Source organism: Channa argus, chromosome 12 (genome assembly GCF_033026475.1).
Source record: "Channa argus isolate prfri chromosome 12, Channa argus male v1.0, whole genome shotgun sequence".
NCBI lineage: Eukaryota > Metazoa > Chordata > Actinopteri > Anabantiformes > Channidae > Channa > Channa argus.
Window position 1 is genome coordinate 1,345,446 of NC_090208.1, and position 18,121 is coordinate 1,363,566.

The window sequence follows — 18,121 nt, forward strand, 5'->3', positions numbered from 1 at the left end:
AATGTCCCACAGGTTCTGGTGGAGCAGCAGCAGACAGATGACTGGGATGAGTGACAGGGACTGACTCCATGTTCACTCTTCTTAAACTTCACCCAGTGTCCATTTGATTAAGGAGACATCACTGATTCTATGTGGAGACGTATGATGAATAAATTCCCACTCAGTGTGAAGTTTCTTGGGCTCAAACTAAGTCAGTCTAATCCAACAGTCCTGCAGTAAATTCAGTTTGTGTTCACACTCAGAGGAGTTGATTCAGTTTTTGTGCTGCTGTTGAACTGCAGTGCAGACAGATGTTGTTATGGAGCCAGTCCTGATAAACTTAATGTGGTGGACAAAATAATAGAAACTGTTTCATAACATTGCAGTTTCCAGCCAAATAAAAGAACTTGATATCAGATTCTACTCTGAGGAAGAGCAGAGACAAACAGCATGGAGCTCTGGCAACTCTGCTAATTGACTTATTTAGCTGTTGAATTGCTAAATGCAGGTTGCACCACATTGCTTTAACTTGAATGGAGCTAGTCTGTAAAACACAGATCAGCAGGTCAGACTGGACTCGTTTCTGTTTGGGTGATAAAGTTCTATTTGTTTAAAGAGAAGACGACTGAAGAAAATATTGAATTGAAACGATGAATTCATTTTTATTTTCAGTAAATGAAAAGTTATTTTAATGGGAAAATACTTGTTAGGTGCAGCCCTACTAAAAACACTAGGATATGTTAAACAAGCAGTGATGCATTATTTTCAGAACCGGCTTTTTCCCTACGTATGACTTAAATATAAAGAAATCTGATCAGGGTCCAGATGCAAATAGACATTTCATGAATGTTCAGGTCTGAAGTTTACATCTTAGACTGAGCTGATTGAGCCTGTTGCTTCAGTGTGAGTGAAGCTTCCTGTTTCTACATAAATAAAACACGATCAAATGAAAAACTGGATGAAACAAAACCACACTATGGATTGTGGAACACGATCCCATGATAAGGATCTGAAACCTGACGCCATGATCGGTGGTTGTGAACATCTTTACTGCAAACATCATTTTCAGTGACGCTTTATTTGAATTACATGTCGATTATGTAATAAGTGATGAAAAAACCCCAAAGATAACTTAAGAATACATTGAAGGTATGTTTGCACCTCAGTTGCTTCCATGCTCCTTTTACCATAGTAAATAATCAGCCATTACTGGGCTTTAGAAGTGTCCACATGCTAGCACTGTTTGTCTGAAGAGCGTCTTTCGGACCCTAGGAGTCCGATCAAGACTAATCTGAGCCGAAATTAGTTACCAGCACAGTGCTTCACAAACCACTACCTCATGGACCTGTTAGTGAACAAGCACGAAGCCTTTAATGTCCACAGATGTGCGGGAGAAACTCCACCTGTAGGTGAAAGACTCCAATCAGATGCTGCACCACGGAAATGACGCAGTGCTTTGCTGACCAATCACAGGAGAACAGCAGGATGTGATATGTACCAAGTTTGTCAGGTAGGAGTGACGAAGGTTTTTTCACGTATTATACATTTGGTTGCAAAACCGGTGCAAACAAACCTGATAATAAACTCTTCTCACACTTGGATAATAAACTATATGTTGCTAATATGAGTTCTGTGGTCATAAATCAGATGATTATTTGATGGATAGACTCCTCAATGGCCTCTGTTACAGCCCCAGTTCCAGGCCGCCCTCGTTTCCATGGTAACCATGGTGGTGGGGGTGGCCCAGCAGGTTGAAGGTCTGCCTGTCTGCTTTCTCGGTGCTGTCGTCCAACGTTTGTGGAAGCTCTTCTTCGTCGCTTTTCTCTCCTGCGTCTATGCCCACTGCTCCTCCAGTCCCGGCCACTGTTGGCGTGACCACGCCTCCAGGTGTGGTGGCTCCGTTCACTTCGTTGGTCAGACTGGATTCTTTGGTCTGAGGTCGACTCAGGAGGGGGTGAAACGTCTGGGCCTGGGTGGAGAAAGGTGAAGGGAGGAGACAGAAGAGACAATCAGATTTTGGCCTGAATACATGACTCTCCTGACACAACTTAATTAAACTCTCCTAACTTGGCACGAATCGTCCTGAGCCATCTTGCCAAAGTTCCTCTAGACCTGACTATATCTGATCTGACTCTACTCTGAGACTTGGACCTGGTTTCTCCTGGCACAACTCCACCGGGCCCAATTCCACTCGGTGTGACCAGACTGACCCTCTACGTTACTTTTTCTAATGAGTCTGTCATTAGAAATGTGGTGTCGTGATGACGTCACCCTGTGTCGACTGCTCTCCACGCTGTTGTCTCTGGCGTCTGTCTCTCTGTCTCGCTCGCCGGCTTGCTGTCCCAGTGAAACCAGTTCATTGAGCCACAGACTGGTGTTGCCGACACTGGGAGACGGGAGGCTCTCAGTGCTCTGAGACACACAGTTAAACATCGTTTACAGTAAGAACAACTTTAGTTCAATTCAATGTCAGAGATATTTAAAGGGACTGTCTACCTCCTGGGAGGACTCCATATGCTCCACAGCCTGCAGGAAGTGACATCACACACAGATTATGACATCGCACGGCCAGAATATTTACAATCTGATTAGTGCAAGGTGCAATAAAGAAGCAGAAAGACACAAAGGGAACAGTAAAGCAACACTTGGACTGCGGCTCTCACGGCTAAGCTGCCTTCAGGGGCTCAGCCACGGACTGTTTAGCATCTGTAACAGTTCATTTACAGCACTACCCTCACTTCACAACTCAGCTACATGTGTTTTTAACTTTTTAAACATGCTGAGGCTTCACGTGTTTCCTGGCTTAGACGGCTTCAATGTCCTATAAATAATGTTTAATTATCAGTAAGTACCAAACGTCTACACAGTTTCTTCAGCTTCGAACCTTTTCTCTCTGCTTGAAGTTCAGCAAACACTCCACTTACAAACAATGGACGTGATCAGATCTTTTAGTTGTTTAGAGCAGTGACATCATGTCTTTTCTCATTTCTAATGCATGAATTTGTCATGTGAAACGTGTGTTACCGTGTTCTCCATGTTTGCTGCTGTGTTCTCCAGGTTCTGGCGTTCTCTCATCTGTTGAGCACCCTGTAAAAATCAGAATCAGTTTCTGTCACAACAGCAAAAGGGGCTCTGATGTCATCGTGCTCTGACCAATCAGCAGCCTCGGACTTAAAGCGCTTTGAGCTGCAGTTTGTCTAACGTCCACCAGATGCTGCTGTGATCAAAGTGACTGAGGTGAAGGTGACGTTTCTCTGTCTGGACCAAAATTCACTCATATTTGAATCAAATAAGGAATAAACACCCTCCACCTTCAGAGCTTTCAGTAGACTCAGCGAATTCAGCCATATTCTAGTGAAAACAGTACATGTGAGTGTGTTTTTAATGCAGGTGACCTCTGAACTCTGGCTCGACTCAGACGTGTCCGCTGATGAAGACAAGGCCGAGGAGGAGGACGCTGTTTGCTGCTGGACAACATCAGGCATGGCAGAAGGCTGCAGACACACAAACATGTGGTTCAGATATGTTACAATGCAACAATCAGCCAGAACATTAATACCACCTGGTGGTTTTACTCTACGGTCGTGATGTTAAAGTGATGGACTCACCTGTGTCTGGTCCATTTGATCTTGGAAACTGAACTGGAGGCTGCTGCTGTTTGTACCTGCAAACTGCACATACAACACACAACTCAGAGTTATCGATTAGTCACATCTTTAACCAATCAACTGAACAGATGCTCAGTAGAAATCTGCCTTACAGGAGCAGCCTGGTTCTGATCCAGCAGAGCGACGATCACCAGAAACATCCACATCCTGAGTCAAATACTCAACCGCACTGGCCTAAACTGGGAGATGCAGGTCCGTCCTGATGGTCCAGCTCGGAGCTGAGGGTCTGTGTCGGTCCAGGACTGTGTGTCCTTTATATTCAGTTCAGCAGGAAGTGACCTGTCATCGTCTCATCTTCTGTCCCACCTCCCTCCCACTGACGGACACGACAAGAAACAAAAACAAGCTGATTTACACTGACAGTGTGTAGGTGGTCACATGTTAAAAACAACACGGTGCAACATGTTTTCACACCAGTCACCTAAATAACAGTGTGACGCTGTGATACCACTCCATCATATGTAACAGTATCAGGAGCAATGGGGTGAAGTAAAAGTACTGTTTCTGATGAACCTATGTGTATTTTAATGTTTTCAAGCTTCTCTGCCTTTGGAATAAAATGACAAATGAAATTTAAACATATTTAAATGAGACCTGTCACACAGGAAACTGGTCAGTGTCTAAAGACGACAACAGAGACTGATGGTGTTTACGTCTGTGTCCCCTGTCAATCACGTGACCCACCCCACACCGTCACACCATTACCAAAAAATTATAACTATCACATTATACAAATTAGTTGTCTACAGTTTATCCACTTGTATCAGGCTCCTTCAGAGAAAATGACAAATGTAAATGTTTCATCAGTGAACAAACAACTGCTTTTGTTTGGAGCTGGATATTAAAGCTATAACTAGTTTGTTACACATGATAATGTAGTTAGAGGAAGATATAAAGACAACTATGTAAAATCCAGGCACATGAAGTATGAACAAAATATAAATAATAGAAAAAACCAGTAGGTGAAAACAGAACAGGACAAAAACACATAAACATAGTGAAACATGAGTCATTTCAATAGAGGGAAAACTCCCTGCAGGACAGTGCCTATGCTGCTTATCACATATTTGGAGTTTTAAATTTTTTTTATATGTATTTGTTATAATATTTAGTATTTATACCATTGTTATGGAATATTTTAAACCTTCATATTCTTTACTATTAAACCAATGCAGCATCCAGGCACATGCACGTGACGTGTTTATCACAGTGAGATTGATGGAGCTGTGGTGAACCAGCAGCAACACAACAACACATCCAGCTGACAGTAAACACATTTCACAACCAGGAGGAGGCTGATTTACTGTCCGTGCAGCACACAACACACACACACACACCACAGGAAAAATGTGTATTTTAAGAAAGCACAACAGTAAGTCAGATGAGCCATTTTTTAATCTAATATTACATTTAAATCCAGTGATGATAATTCTTTTCATCTACTGAACATGGATTTGTAAAAACAAAGCTGTTAATGTGATGAGTCGGATGCAAATCAAATCATCATTGCTGCAGTTTCTCTCTGGAAATCTGCAAAATTTTACCTTCTGGTGCCGTTGAAGCTCAGACGTTGACCTCAGTAATAAACACGTAGAAGAATTATCACCTTTCTGACAGCTTCAACCTAAAAATGAGGAATTATAAACTTGTAAAAGTAGAATTCATGGCGGAGCTGCTGCATTGGGTTGCATTAGCTTGTACAGGTGTTCCTAATAAAATGGCCAGTGAGTGTATGTGGATATGAACAGTGTCAATGGCACAGTCATGTTGGTGAATCTGCAGCTTTCCAAGGCTGTGGCTGTGGCTTTCTCACCGCAGATGGGTGGGTCCTTCTCTGCCCAGACCTCTGTATCTCCAGATTTCGGGCCAGTGATGAAAAGAGAATATAGCCAATTCACGCTTTTAAATCAAAGCGTGGTGGCGTTTTCTCTCACTCAAATAGCGAACTGTGAAAAACCAAGGAGCCTTTAAACCTCACGTTTTTGTAAAGTGACGTCAGTGACGTTATGCAGCTGACTGTCATAGTGGCTGTGAACAGCTGCTAGAACAGTACACATGGTCTACGAAGGCCTTGTCTTTGTAGACTTCGTAGACCAGAAGCTTCAAAGTATGTTATCCCTGCCTTTTTACATTGTAACCATGGAAACACAACAATCAAACATGACGGTTATGATTGGACCAACAAAATATCACATAATGAATACCCATAGCCCCTTGTGCCCCTCAGACTCAAATACAGGTTAAATAAGGGCTCTGAGGACCCTCTTCAAAGACATCTCCAGAGACCATCCTTCGTTAAGGTCTTTTACTCCTTTATTGATGATTGAGGATTCTCAACACAGAATGCAGACATAACTTTGAGAGGGTGAGACACAAGTGAAGGTATAAGGACATTAGATAAGGAGTCTGGTTTTTCAGCGGCCATATGAATCTATCCCAATAATAAAAGCTGGAAGCTGCTCAGCCTGCTTGTTCCCGTTCCGAGTGTCAGTAGATTGAGAGCAGCAAAAGTGACAACATGGATGCTTTGCTTTGACAGCAGCATCAGATGTGGATGGAAATGTTGGGCTTCATTCAGACAAATGTTGAGTTTCCAGGCTGCTCACACTGCAGAGGACACATTCACTTTGTCCCAGTCCTTCAACACCTGTCCAACCACAACACCTTCACATCACTTCTTACAAGATTGAAACAAACCAAATCAAAGCTTTGATTTCTTCTCCTCACTGAGAGAAACACATGAAGTGTCTCCACGTCTCCATCAGTCCTGTCTTTTCTCTGAGTATTAGTCCTCCTGCTGAAGACGTGATGGTTCATGTAAATTAACTTAATGAGAGTCCCATGATCCTGGGTTGGTTCTGATAGTTACTGATACTGTCAGACTGGACAACTGGTTTTACTGACCACCTCCCCTGTTGAAGGAGGGTTGTTCCAATTTGCCACTTTCAAACTCTTTCAAACCGTCTCTCCTCTCCGTCCAGAAGTGGGATGTTGTTGTCCTTAGAGCGTATCCCTTGTCTGTTAGATGCAGGTAGACTGCAGAGTCTTGTGTTGAAGAACTGGATCTTTGAGCCATGTATTTGTCAAGTTTCACATACGACGACCACAGTTCACACATCCTGTCACAGTCATATTTTAATTTGTACATTTTCCGATTCGTCTTACCCACCTTATGTCGTCCTCCTTACTTTCACATCCTTTGATCCTGCATGTCAGCTGTCATCACTCCTGAGGTTTCATTGATCCTTCTGAACAACTGTTTAATGCAAATGGATTATTTGATATATTCAGTGAAGGTCACAGCACTAAATACAGACTCGGGTAAAACAGTTTTGGATGCCCCGTAATCCTTTGCAACCTTGTGAATGGTGGGTGAGGTTATCAGCTACATTCCTGACTTGGTTTGGATCATATCTCGAAGTAATTTCCATTTGAGATGATACATTTCAGCGTATCACTACAACATGTGAAGTCCTCCAGGGTTTGATTCTGGAACCCCAGTTATTCAGCCTGTACATTCTACTTCCTGGTTAAATCATATACGACAGTATTGTTGCTAATCGCACCAACGCAGACAACACTCAGGTTTACTTGGCTCTACCACTAAAAGACTGTGGTCAAACAGGGGGATGCAATTACATTTCCTTCAAATAAATAAAATGAATAAATGAATGTTAGTGTCCAGCCAGCTTCTTTAACTTTTGAGGTTTAAATATCAAATAAAAGCAAATATTTTCTTTCTGTTGAAATAAACATACAAGTACTTATGTCTCAGTTGACTTGTTGCCCTGTTATCAACATAAATCATAGACATTGCTCAAAATATGTGTTAATTTACAATGAATAATCAAGTTATTTTGGGCCTGTTCTAAATCTGAGGGATCGTCACTGGATCCTGACACTGAGACCAAAGTCAAACAGAACCAAAGAACCATCCCAGTATGAGACAAACTTACAGAGGACACAGAGACACCGAGGAACCAGGAACCTTATCCCAAAACCCAAACCCAAGACACAGAGGTTCAGTGAATGTGGTGTTGAAGGTGTGGAGGTGGATCAGTTCGTCAGAGGAGACACTGTAGAAGGACAGAGATCCAGCAGGACAGTCCACATACACTGCTACTCTGTCAGAGACAGAGGAGGAGACAGTGATGGAGGTTCTTTGTTGTTTGTCACAGACAGAGTATCCGTCAGCAGAACAGCTCAGACTCCAGAACTGCTCAGTACTTCCCAACCTCCAGAGACCACTGTCTCCTTTCCTTCTGATTTCTCTGTACCTCATGAATATATCAACATGTCCACGCCAGTCCACCTCCCAGTAACAGCGACCAGTCAGACCATTACTACACAGCAGCTGAGGACAGAAGTCAAATCTGTCTCGATGATCAGGATATGAATGAAACTCCATCACATACGTCATTGTCCTGTTGTTGTTGGACAGTCTGATGTTTCTGTTCACTGTGTTTGTGTCGACTGTCAGTTCACAGGCATCTGATCAAGAAACAAGACACATTTGATTTAATGTAAAAACACATTTTATATTCACATAAAAAGCGGAAAATGTTCTTGTGAATCAAACTTAACAAACACACTCACACTTCCTCAGACCAGCCCTCGTCCACTGTGGTCCACTGTTGTCCACCCTGGAGGAGGAGACAAAGTTAGAGTCAACTTCACTTCCACCATGAGACATAAACCAGAGACTCTCAGTTAGTCAGAAAGACAGAGAAACAGTGTGAGAGCTGCTTGTGTCTGTCCATACGTAAGCGTGCCCACCAGTCCAGTACTGTATTTACATTAATTCTTAGCCAGGAGTTTCAAATATGATTCAGCGTCACCAGCTCTGGCCCCAGGAAGACATTTGACTATGGCCGGTGGAGTCTCTAACTTCATGTTCTGTGCAGCTGTCCCCCGGCAGTTCCAGAGCAGTCAAGGGACAGCTAACAGGGGCTATGCTAGGTTGGATTATTTTCTATGATACAAACTATACTTTCAATTCCTTTAGCTTTTCTCAAAAGCTGTAAAACACCATACAGTTGTTACAGATACTATTATCACTAAACAAGGCAGAGGACAAACTGAACATAAGACACACTGAGCAAGTGAGAGAAGGAGAGAAAGAGCGAGACAAAGAAGCTATTGCTAACAGCAAAGCTATAGCGGAGCTAACATAGGTTAAAGACCAGAGCTGAACACTGAGAGGGAGACAGTTTATCTGTGAGGAGACTTCCTGACCTCTGGTACTGCTGGATCTCCTCCACTAAAGAACGATTGCCCAGTTCATTCAGACAGTGGAACAGGTTGATGCTTTGCTGTGGGATGAGATCCTCATTGAGCTTCTTCTTAATGGACCCAACTGCTTCTTCTTTGGTCAGTGAAGAACTTCTTGTCTCTATCAGCAGACCTTGAAGGAGACTCTGATTGGTCTCTAGTGAAAGACCCATGAGAAAGCGGAGAAACAAGTCCAGGTGTCTATTTGGACTCTGTAAAGCCTTGTCCAAAGCAACTTGGTAGAACATCTGCGATATTGATTGTTCCTCTGACAGCAGATTAACTCCAGAGTTGATGAAAGTCCGATGGACATGAAGAGCAGCCAGAAACTCCTGAACACTCAGATGGACGAAGCAGAACACCTTGTCCTGGTACAGTCCTCTCTCCTCTTTAAAGATCTGTGTGAACACTCCTGAGTACACTGAGGCTGCTCTGATATCGATGCCACACTCTGTCAGGTCTGATTCATAGAAGATCAGGTTTCCTTTCTGCAGCTGCTCAAAAGCCAGTTTTCCCAGAGACTTAATCATCTTCTTGTTCTCTGGACTCCAGTGTGGATCTGTCTCAGCTCCTCCATCATACTTGATGTTCTTCAGTTTGGTCTGAACCACCAGGAAGTGGATGTACATCTCAGTCAAGGTCTTGTGCAGCTCTCCTCCCTCTCTGGTTTTCAACACATCCTCCAGAGCTGTAGCAGTGATCCAGCAGAAGACTGGGATGTGGCACATGATGTGGAGGCTTCGTGATGTCTTGATGTGGGAGATGATTCTGCTGGCCTGCTCCTCATCTCTGAATCTCTTCCTGAAGTACTCCTCCTTCTGTGGGTCAGTGAACCCTCTGACCTCTGTCACCATGTCAACACACTCAGGAGGAATCTGATTGGCTGCTGCAGGTCGTGTGGTTATCCAGAGGCGAGCAGAGGGAAGCAGGTTCCCCCTGATGAGGTTTGTCAGCAGAAAATCCACTGAGGTGGACTCTGTAACATCAGTCAGGATCTCATTGCTGTGAAAGTCCAGAGGAAGTTGACACTCATCCAGACCGTCAAAGATGAACATAACCTGGAACTCTTCAAAACTGCTGATTCCTGCTTCTTTGGTTTCAGGAAAGAAGTGATGGACAAGTTCCACCAAGTTGAACTTTTTCTCTTTCAGCACATTCAGCTCTCTGAAAGTCAATGGAAATGTGAACTGTATGTCCTGGTTGGCTTTGTCTTCAGCCCAGTTCAGAGTGAACTTCTTCATTAAGACTGTTTTCCCAATGCCAGCCACTCCCTTTGTCATCACTCTTCTGATTGGTTCATCTCTTCCAGGTGAGACTTTAAAGATGTCTTCATGTCTGATTATTGTTTCTGGTCTGTCTGGTTTCCTGGATGCTGTTTCAATCTGTCTGACCTCATGTTCTTCATTGACCTCTCCAGTCCCTCCCTCTGTGATGTAGAGCTCTGTGTAGATCTGGTTCAGAGGGACTGGGGTTCCTGTATTATCAGGCCCCTCAAACACACACTGGAACTTCTCCTTTAGATTGGACTTGAATTTACCGTGGCTCTTTACAGCACTAGTTTCTGAAGAAACAAAGACATTAAATAAATTACATTTGAAGACGACACAAAACTCTATTCAGGTTATTGTCTGTGGCTAAACAGCTTCTGAATGTGCAGCCCTCAATAATTCACTGATCTGAACATTCAGTGTTTATAGCAGTTTGTGATTATAAACCTCCTCATTTCTCCATCCTGACAAATCGTCATAGAAATCCTTACTCTTCTGCAGAAGATCAGCCAGATCATCCTTCTTCATTAGCTTCAGGAAGTTCAGAGTGATTTCTAGAAATGCGTCTCTGATGCTGCTCCTCTGCCATCCTTCTGTACCACCCAGAATCTCATCATCATCCAAAGAACTCTTTAACACTTCTTCTAAATTATCTAATGTCACAAGCTTCTGGAATTTCTTTAGCTTTTTCTCCACAAAAGTGACAATGTTTTCTTTCAGTGGCTGAAAGAGAAAAAGAAGCTGAAAGTCTGTTGCAGGACACAGTATTTAAGTATTTAATTTATGTTTTATGTAGTTACATAGCAAAATGTACACACCCCAAATACTGAGTCCAGGTTCTCCTGACCTCTGTGGAAAAACATCAAGTTTAAGAACATGATCCAAAGTTCATATTTTCTGTCTCGATTAAAACACGAGTTCTAATGTAAAAGTTCACGTTATGATTTAAACCCAGCAACACACTGAGACAGAAGCTGGTCCTCCCCAAGGACAAACACTAGGACAAGAGCATTGTAGTATCTACAGTCCAATGCAAGGAGGAATGTACAGGTTTGTACATTAGAGAAACTAAACCCAAAACACAGAAGAGACAAAGAGAAGATGTGACCTTTTGTGTCAAATGACCTGAATTTGATGTCTTTAAAGTAAATTTAAGTAAATACAAAGTAAAAATTAAAAGAAATAAGTATGTTACAAAAATAATTTGAGCTTTTTCATGTGTTTGTGCAGGTGACAATTGTAGCTTGATGTCACTACCACAGTTCACCACCAGAAGGAACAGGGCACTGGCAACTACACAATGAAAGTCCCTCCATTTCTACTTCGGGAACCTTGGAGTTATTTGTGTCCAGGATTTGTCCTTTACCTCACATCATTAATACTCTCCACCTCGGTGTTCATCACTAAAGATCCTGGTACAATTTGCTCACCATCCTTGGATGAAGTCTTCACAAAATCATACGTCCAAAAAAATAAAATATAAAAAATTAAACCTGACCCTTATAACACAGTCAGACAGAATCATTGATGCATCTTAAGAACCGAATTAAACATACAGTGCATTTCTTTGCAGTACAATTAATTTCCACGAGAGGAAAAAAATATCCAGAAACACTAATAAGTTGTCTCTCTTCCCAAAAGAGCCAATGAACAGAATCCTCTGAAGCCTCACAAGGGCAGCAACACGCCACCAAGGACCAGCTACAGCCAAAGAACTGATATGAGTGCACGATCTTTTCACCACACACACAGAATAATACTCAAATCATAATCATAATCACAGATATCAACAGCATCCCTGTGGGCCAGTTACACTGTTTCTTGTGGAACAGAAGAAAAACCAAGACCACATCGTCAAAACAGTAGCGCTAGCTTAATAGCGTTAGCCATTTGCTGCCCTGAATTTGCTTCCAAACACTTGGAGCGATTCACTCACCAAAACGAGTCCCAGCACATCCAGCACCTTGTCTCGTCACGGTATGAGAAGATTAACCACAGCTCGGCCAAGTTTTCACTGCCAAATACGACAAAATAACTTTTCCCACGAATGAAAACCAAACTATTTCTCTCCTCCTCGCTACTCATCTGCATCCTCTCCATTTACTGCACACTACACCTGTCCAGACTCTGCAGACAGGCAACGACAACCCTAATCGTCATTACTCAAACCAAACATAATAAAATACTCTCCGAGAAATGTCGCCTCCAGAAATGTACAATTTCAGACATTTTTCAGTTACAACCATCTCCAGCTCGTCCTGAAAAACCTACGGGACAAACTGACTGCATTTTCTCAGCCTTGACTTCATTCACAGCTTTTGTTTCTCACTACAGAACAGGACACACGTGGTAGTTACATCTATCATTATGTTTGTGGTCTCAAATATTTTAAAAATGGGTTAAGATTTAAAAATCAGCAGCGCTAAAAGAACTGGGTAATTCTGATGTAGAACACTTATAGTAACAAACATCACAGACAAAGGAAGGAAATACTGAGAATATAAAAGGTTCTTCCATGAGGTTCATTGTATCAGTTGATTTGCTGAACTTGTTTTTATACCATAAATATTTCAAGCTTGGACAGAGGGAGGACATCAAGTCATCTCAAGTCAAAGCCATAAAGTGAAGTAAACTCTACAGTATTTGTCAGATGTTGTGAGACAATAAGTTTAAAGATCTTGTTGAGTTGAGGACAGTTTAAGTGAAAGAACATCAGCAAAGGACCCACATTAATGTTCTGCTGACTTACTCTTTGAAATCAATTATCCGATCATTCGAGATGTCACTGGCTGAGGACTGACCGAGCAGATCAGAAGAGTCTGGTCTGTGCTGCTGCGCTGAGCTTTAAAACAACACACACACAAACACACACACACACACACACACACACACACACACAGAACATGATTAGATCAAATATACACAATAACACATCCTGATGTCTTTAAAAATGTATTAATCAATGGAACATTAATTTTTATCAGCGTGATATGACAAGAAGAAGCTAAAACTTACCAAGTACACAGATAAAAATAAAAGTGTAAACTTGCTGAAAATTCATGGCCAGCAATGACAGGGTGTGAAAATACTGTACAATGGGGACGCAGGCCCAGAAATGTACTGCTGTTTAAAGGGCTAAAAGAAACATGGACCTTTGTATGTATTTGTATCAGTCATCAGTTTTTCCTAATATTGATCCTGACCCTTTACGAAATGATGTGCACATCAATAAACCCCCGGGCTTCAATCTTTTTCGTACCACAAAAGAAAGGAAAAGTCTTTTGTTTGATTTTTAAATGATCATTTCAGCTGCACAAGGTTCCTCATCTGTGGAAGGATTCAATAATTGTTCCTGTGCCTGACGAAGCCCCAAACTTCCTGAACGATTTTCCAGCCCGTGGCACTTACTTCACTGCTTAGGAAATCTTTTGAAAAGTTGGTTCAGTCTGCTCTCTTGGAGACTGTAAAGGACAAGTTGGACCCACTTCAGTTTGCCTATAGGTCAGGTCGTGCTGTTGAGGACGCTATAAGTTTTGTTCTTAAACATTTTTAGCGGCCCAAGTCCCTTGCGCAGCTACTTTTTATAGACTTCTCCTCAGCTTTCAACTTCATCCAGCCTCATGTTTTAGCAGACAGACTGAAAATATTCATAACATTGACGTCGACCTGATTTGCTGACTGATGGACTTTTTAACTGAAAGGTCCGAGCGTGCGAGGCTGAGGGATAGTTTATCGAACAACCTTTTTCCTCCACTGGATCCTCTCAGAGTTGCGTCCTTTCCCTTCTTTTATTTGTTCTATACACAACCTAATGTCAAAGCCACTATGCTGATCGCCACATCTGATTGCTGGTGATACTGTTAATGTATCTCTTCTCCGCAGTGATGACCCTGATCATGGTCTTGTGGTTCCAGATTTCATTGAGTGGTGTAAATGTTATAATTTAATGAAAACTGCCATCTCTCCATTTATACTGGACGATCAGCCTGTTGAACTAGTACAGCAGTACAAGCAACTGGGCACTGTGGTTGACAGTAAACTGTCATTTGAGCTCCAGGTCAATGCTGTGTGCAAAAAAGCACTATTTTACATTTACATTTACATTTAGCAGATGCTTTTATCCAAAGCGACTTACAAGTGAGGTACAAGGCAGAAAAAATCTAAGTCAAGGAGAAAACATCAAAGCAAAGTCCTATCAGAAAAGTGTTCACAGTTCACAAGATGCAAGTGCGAGAAAGAGCAGAAAGGTGCATAGGAAGATGCAGAACAGTTCTGTTTTCAGCAGTTTTTTAAATATTGGTAGCTCGTTCCACCATTGTGGGACCATTTCGCTAAACAGTTTTGCTTGGTGTCTTCTGTGCGGTGCTGGGACCACCAGACGTCATTTGTTGGCAGATCGCAGCGGGCGAAAAGGATTGTAGACTTGAATGAGTGAGTTGAGGTAAGCGGGAGCTGTCGAGTTAACCACCCTGTGAGCAAGAGACAGAGCTTTGAACCTGATGCGAGCAGCTACAGGAAGCCAGTGTAGAGATCTAAAAAGTGGTGTGACATGGGTCTTTTTTGGCTGATTAAAAATGAGGCGAGCTGCTGCTGTTTTGGATCATCTGCAAGGGTTTGATTGTGGATACTGGTAACACCATCAACAAAGCGTTGCAGTAATCAAGACGAGATGTGACCAGCACCTGTACAATGAGTTGGGTTGTATATTCCGTGATGTAGGGTCTGATCTTCCTGATGTTGTAGAGAGAAAATCTGCTGCTCTAGAGACTGAGGAGATGTGATCCTTAAAGCTCAGTTGGTCGTCGATGATGACCCCCAGATTTTTGGCCGATTTAGTGGGACAATCGCTGTAGATCCAGTGTTGATGCTGATGTTGTGTTGTGTGAAGGTCTGCCTGGAAAGACAAGGACTTCGGTTTTGGAGAGGTTGAGTTGAAGGTGTCTCTCACTCATCCAGGCTGAGATGTCTGAGAGATGAGATGAGACAGTGGAGTCGTCCGGTGGAAAGGACAGGAAGAGCTGTGTGTCATCAGCATAGCAGTGATAGGAAAAACCATGTGAGTGAATGATGGAACCCAGGGATGCAGTATAGACAGAAAAAAGAAGAGGGCCAAGACCTGAACCCTGCGGCACACTGGTAGAGAGGCTATGAGAGGTCCTGAAGAAATCCAATCAATATTGGCTGATTTGACCCTCCCCCTAAAGGAAGACTTTATCATGTACCATCGGAGTGCAGAGAACCAACAGGTTTAAAAGATCATTTATTTCTGTTGCTATGAGTTTGATCAATGACAATTAAATACTGATTTGTTTCATGCTGTGTTCTTGTTGTCGTTTAATGTTATTTGTGCTGCACGCTGTAAAATAAATTGCACCTTGGGGATAATAAAGTTACTTTGAACCTTGAGCCTTGAACCTTGAACCCTGCATAGCAGCCACCACCTACATGTTTGATTTGGTCTAAAGTCATGAGATTCTGTGAGCTCAGAAGTCTTGAATCACCCGTCTAAAATAAAATTCTTAACTGACACATCACAGACAATTGAAATATTAAAGACAAGAATATAAAATGTTCTTGCATGAGTTTCATTGTATCAGTTGATTTACTGAACTTGTTTTATACCATAAATATTTCAAGCTTGGACAGAGGGACGACATCAAATCATCTCAAGTCAAAGCCATAAAGTGAAGTAAACTCCACAGTATTTGTCAGATGTTATGATAAAATAAGTTTAAAGATCTTGTTGAGTTGAGGACAGTTTAAGTGAGAGAACATCAGCAAAGGACCCACATTAATGTTCTGCTGACTTACTCTTTGAAATCAATTATCCGATCATTGGAGATGTCACTGGCTGAGGACTGACAGACCAGTTCAGGACAGTCTGGTTGGTGCTGCTGCTCTGAGCTTTAAAACCACACACACACACACACACACACACACAAACACACACACACACACACACACAAAAAAATAATAAAAAACATGATAAGATGAAATATTACACAATAACTCAATCTTGTTGTAAAAAATTATGGGGAACTGATTCTTTTTTTCTTACCCCTGGGTTTCATGTTCCCCCACCTGAGGGACCCCCCCTCCTGTGTCCTTACACTGACTCATGGCAGAGCTCCACCTGCTGGAAGAACTGACCTCAGTCATTCCAACAACAACAAAGTTCACTAAGAAGTTTCCCACTCAGATGCAGATTGGAGATAACAAAGAAACATGTCATTTTCTCCCAGAGTGACAGAAACACAGATCTTTAATTCATAAAAAGTAGTGGTTCTAATGTTTTGGCCCTCTCATTGATTTTAAATTGGCCAAAACAAGCACCTCTTAATGTAAAGCCTCCAGTAAGACTATGAGCTCAACATTAAACAAGTGAAATCTCCCACTTGATGAAATGATAAGCTTGTGAGAAGTCAAACACATTCTATGTTGTGGCTGGTTGGTTAATTGATTGATTTTTTATTGAGGTTTATGAATCAAGCACAGCTCACAGAGCAGCAGCCAGATTCTCCCTCTGTGTAAAATACCACAAAGAAATCTCCAGCTGTTCTCCAGAATATTCCAGAGCCCTTACTTAAACACAACATCACATATAGGTTGAAATAGATTTTCATTACAGGAACAGAACTAAAGAAAAGACGACTCACTCACGCACAGTTACAGGTTGGTCACAATCAGATTTGTCCATACAGTCAATCACTGTGTCCTATTTGTTCTACTGTCCCTCATCAAACTGATCGTGTAGATAAACAGAGGGTCAGTTTTCTCCATCGTGGGATTTTAAAAGCTCTATAAAGACGGATGCATGAGACTAATACTCACTCAGGTAAACACTGATCTGATGTGAACCTTCAACACAGACACTGAACAACAGCTCTTTTCTTTTACAGCCAAATGAAACAGGGAGAGCAGAGAGGAGACATTAACACACTGATATCTACACATTATATTCAGACTTACCAAAAACCCTACAGATCTGCACCCGGTGAAGACAAAACCAAAGTCAAATAAGGAGGAACTGTCTGGTTCCACACAGGGTTGAAAGGTCGGTGCTGATGCATAAACAGCAGTTACACTTTAACAGATAAAGTTTGAAAGATTAAATGATGATTGGATGAGAGACGGTGAAAGTATTAGATAATGGTGCAGAGGTGGAGCCTTAGTGGGAGGTCAGTCACCTCCTTTACTCCTCTTTTATCTGTTTTCTCTGTGTTCCATGTGGACATTGTTGTCTTCAGGGGATGGTCCCTTGACCTTCAGATGCAGATGGACACAGGAGTCAATTTACTGGACATTAGAATAAAGCATTTGGCCTCTGTCTCTGTATTTTTCCATATTGCACTTTGTCTTTACTTCCTTTGGTCTTTATCCTGTTGACATTTCTAAAAACATTTTGAAAGAAACGATTGAACGATTCTTCCTACTTCTGGCCTCATTTCACTCAAATATCACAGTAAGAGGCTCCACTTTAAACCCATCACACCTATCATGTGATAACTACTGTAATTGGTCCATGCATTTGTTACCTCTAGGTTGGACTACTGTAATTCCCTACTTTCAGGATGCCCCAGTAACTCCCTAAAGAGCCTGCAATTAATCCAAAATGCTGCAGCAAGAGTGCTGACTGGAACTAGCAAGAGAGGTCATATTTCACCTTCACTAGCTTCTCTCCATTGGCTTCCCATTAAATCTAGAATAGAATTTAAAACCCTGCTTCTTACAGCTCTGAATGGTCAGGCTCCATCATATATAGAAGATCTCATAGCACCATATCATCCCAGTAGACCACTTCGCTCTCAGAATGCAGGCCTACTTGTGGTTCCCAGAATTTCCAAAGGTAGAATGGGAGGTAGAGCCTTTAGCTATCAAGCTCCTCTCTTGTGGAACCAGCTCCCAGTTCAGATTCTGCAAGCAGACACCCTCTCT

General features: G+C 42.1%; 2 protein-coding genes across 2 annotated transcripts; both read right to left on the reverse strand.

The window, feature by feature from the left end:
• Nucleotides 1-614: 614 nt before the first annotated feature.
• On the reverse strand, nt 615-3,944 carry LOC137137314 (uncharacterized). Its single transcript, XM_067523444.1, has 7 exons — nt 3,740-3,944; nt 3,588-3,650; nt 3,375-3,473; nt 3,004-3,066; nt 2,476-2,505; nt 2,251-2,391; nt 615-1,948 (listed from the first exon to the last, which is right to left on the reverse strand). The coding sequence occupies exons 1-7, from the start codon at nt 3,791-3,793 to the stop codon at nt 1,664-1,666; spliced, it is 735 nt and encodes a 244-aa protein (XP_067379545.1). The 5' UTR covers nt 3,794-3,944; the 3' UTR covers nt 615-1,663.
• A 1,160-nt stretch (nt 3,945-5,104) lies between these two features.
• On the reverse strand, nt 5,105-17,926 carry LOC137137318 (protein NLRC3-like). Its single transcript, XM_067523450.1, has 10 exons — nt 17,156-17,926; nt 16,245-16,322; nt 15,998-16,090; nt 12,936-13,028; nt 11,005-11,035; nt 10,678-10,909; nt 8,883-10,479; nt 8,244-8,290; nt 7,604-8,138; nt 5,105-6,903 (listed from the first exon to the last, which is right to left on the reverse strand). The coding sequence occupies exons 2-10, from the start codon at nt 16,304-16,306 to the stop codon at nt 6,870-6,872; spliced, it is 2,724 nt and encodes a 907-aa protein (XP_067379551.1). The 5' UTR covers nt 16,307-16,322; nt 17,156-17,926; the 3' UTR covers nt 5,105-6,869.
• Between the last annotated feature and the right edge of the window lie 195 nt (nt 17,927-18,121).

What these genes read in the sequence shown, in the direction of transcription:
- LOC137137314 (XM_067523444.1), bottom strand. Translation starts at nt 3,793, where the DNA reads ATGTGGATGTTTCTGGTGATCGTCGCTCTGCTGGATCAGAACCAGGCT. An exon ending in ATCAAATGGACCAGACACAG is followed by an intron (nt 3,474 to 3,587) that starts GTGAGTCCATCA and finishes GTGTGTCTGCAG; the next exon opens with CCTTCTGCCATGCCTGATGT. An exon ending in CAGCAAACATGGAGAACACG is followed by an intron (nt 2,506 to 3,003) that starts GTAACACACGTT and finishes CACTTCCTGCAG; the next exon opens with GCTGTGGAGCATATGGAGTC.
- LOC137137318 (XM_067523450.1), bottom strand. Translation starts at nt 16,306, where the DNA reads ATGAGTCAGTGTAAGGACACAGGAGGGGGGGTCCCTCAGGTGGGGGAA. An exon ending in GAGATCCAGCAGTACCAGAG is followed by an intron (nt 8,291 to 8,882) that starts GTCAGGAAGTCT and finishes CTCCTCCTCCAG; the next exon opens with GGTGGACAACAGTGGACCAC. An exon ending in TCGGTGTCTCTGTGTCCTCT is followed by an intron (nt 6,904 to 7,603) that starts GTAAGTTTGTCT and finishes TGCATTAAACAG; the next exon opens with TTGTTCAGAAGGATCAATGA.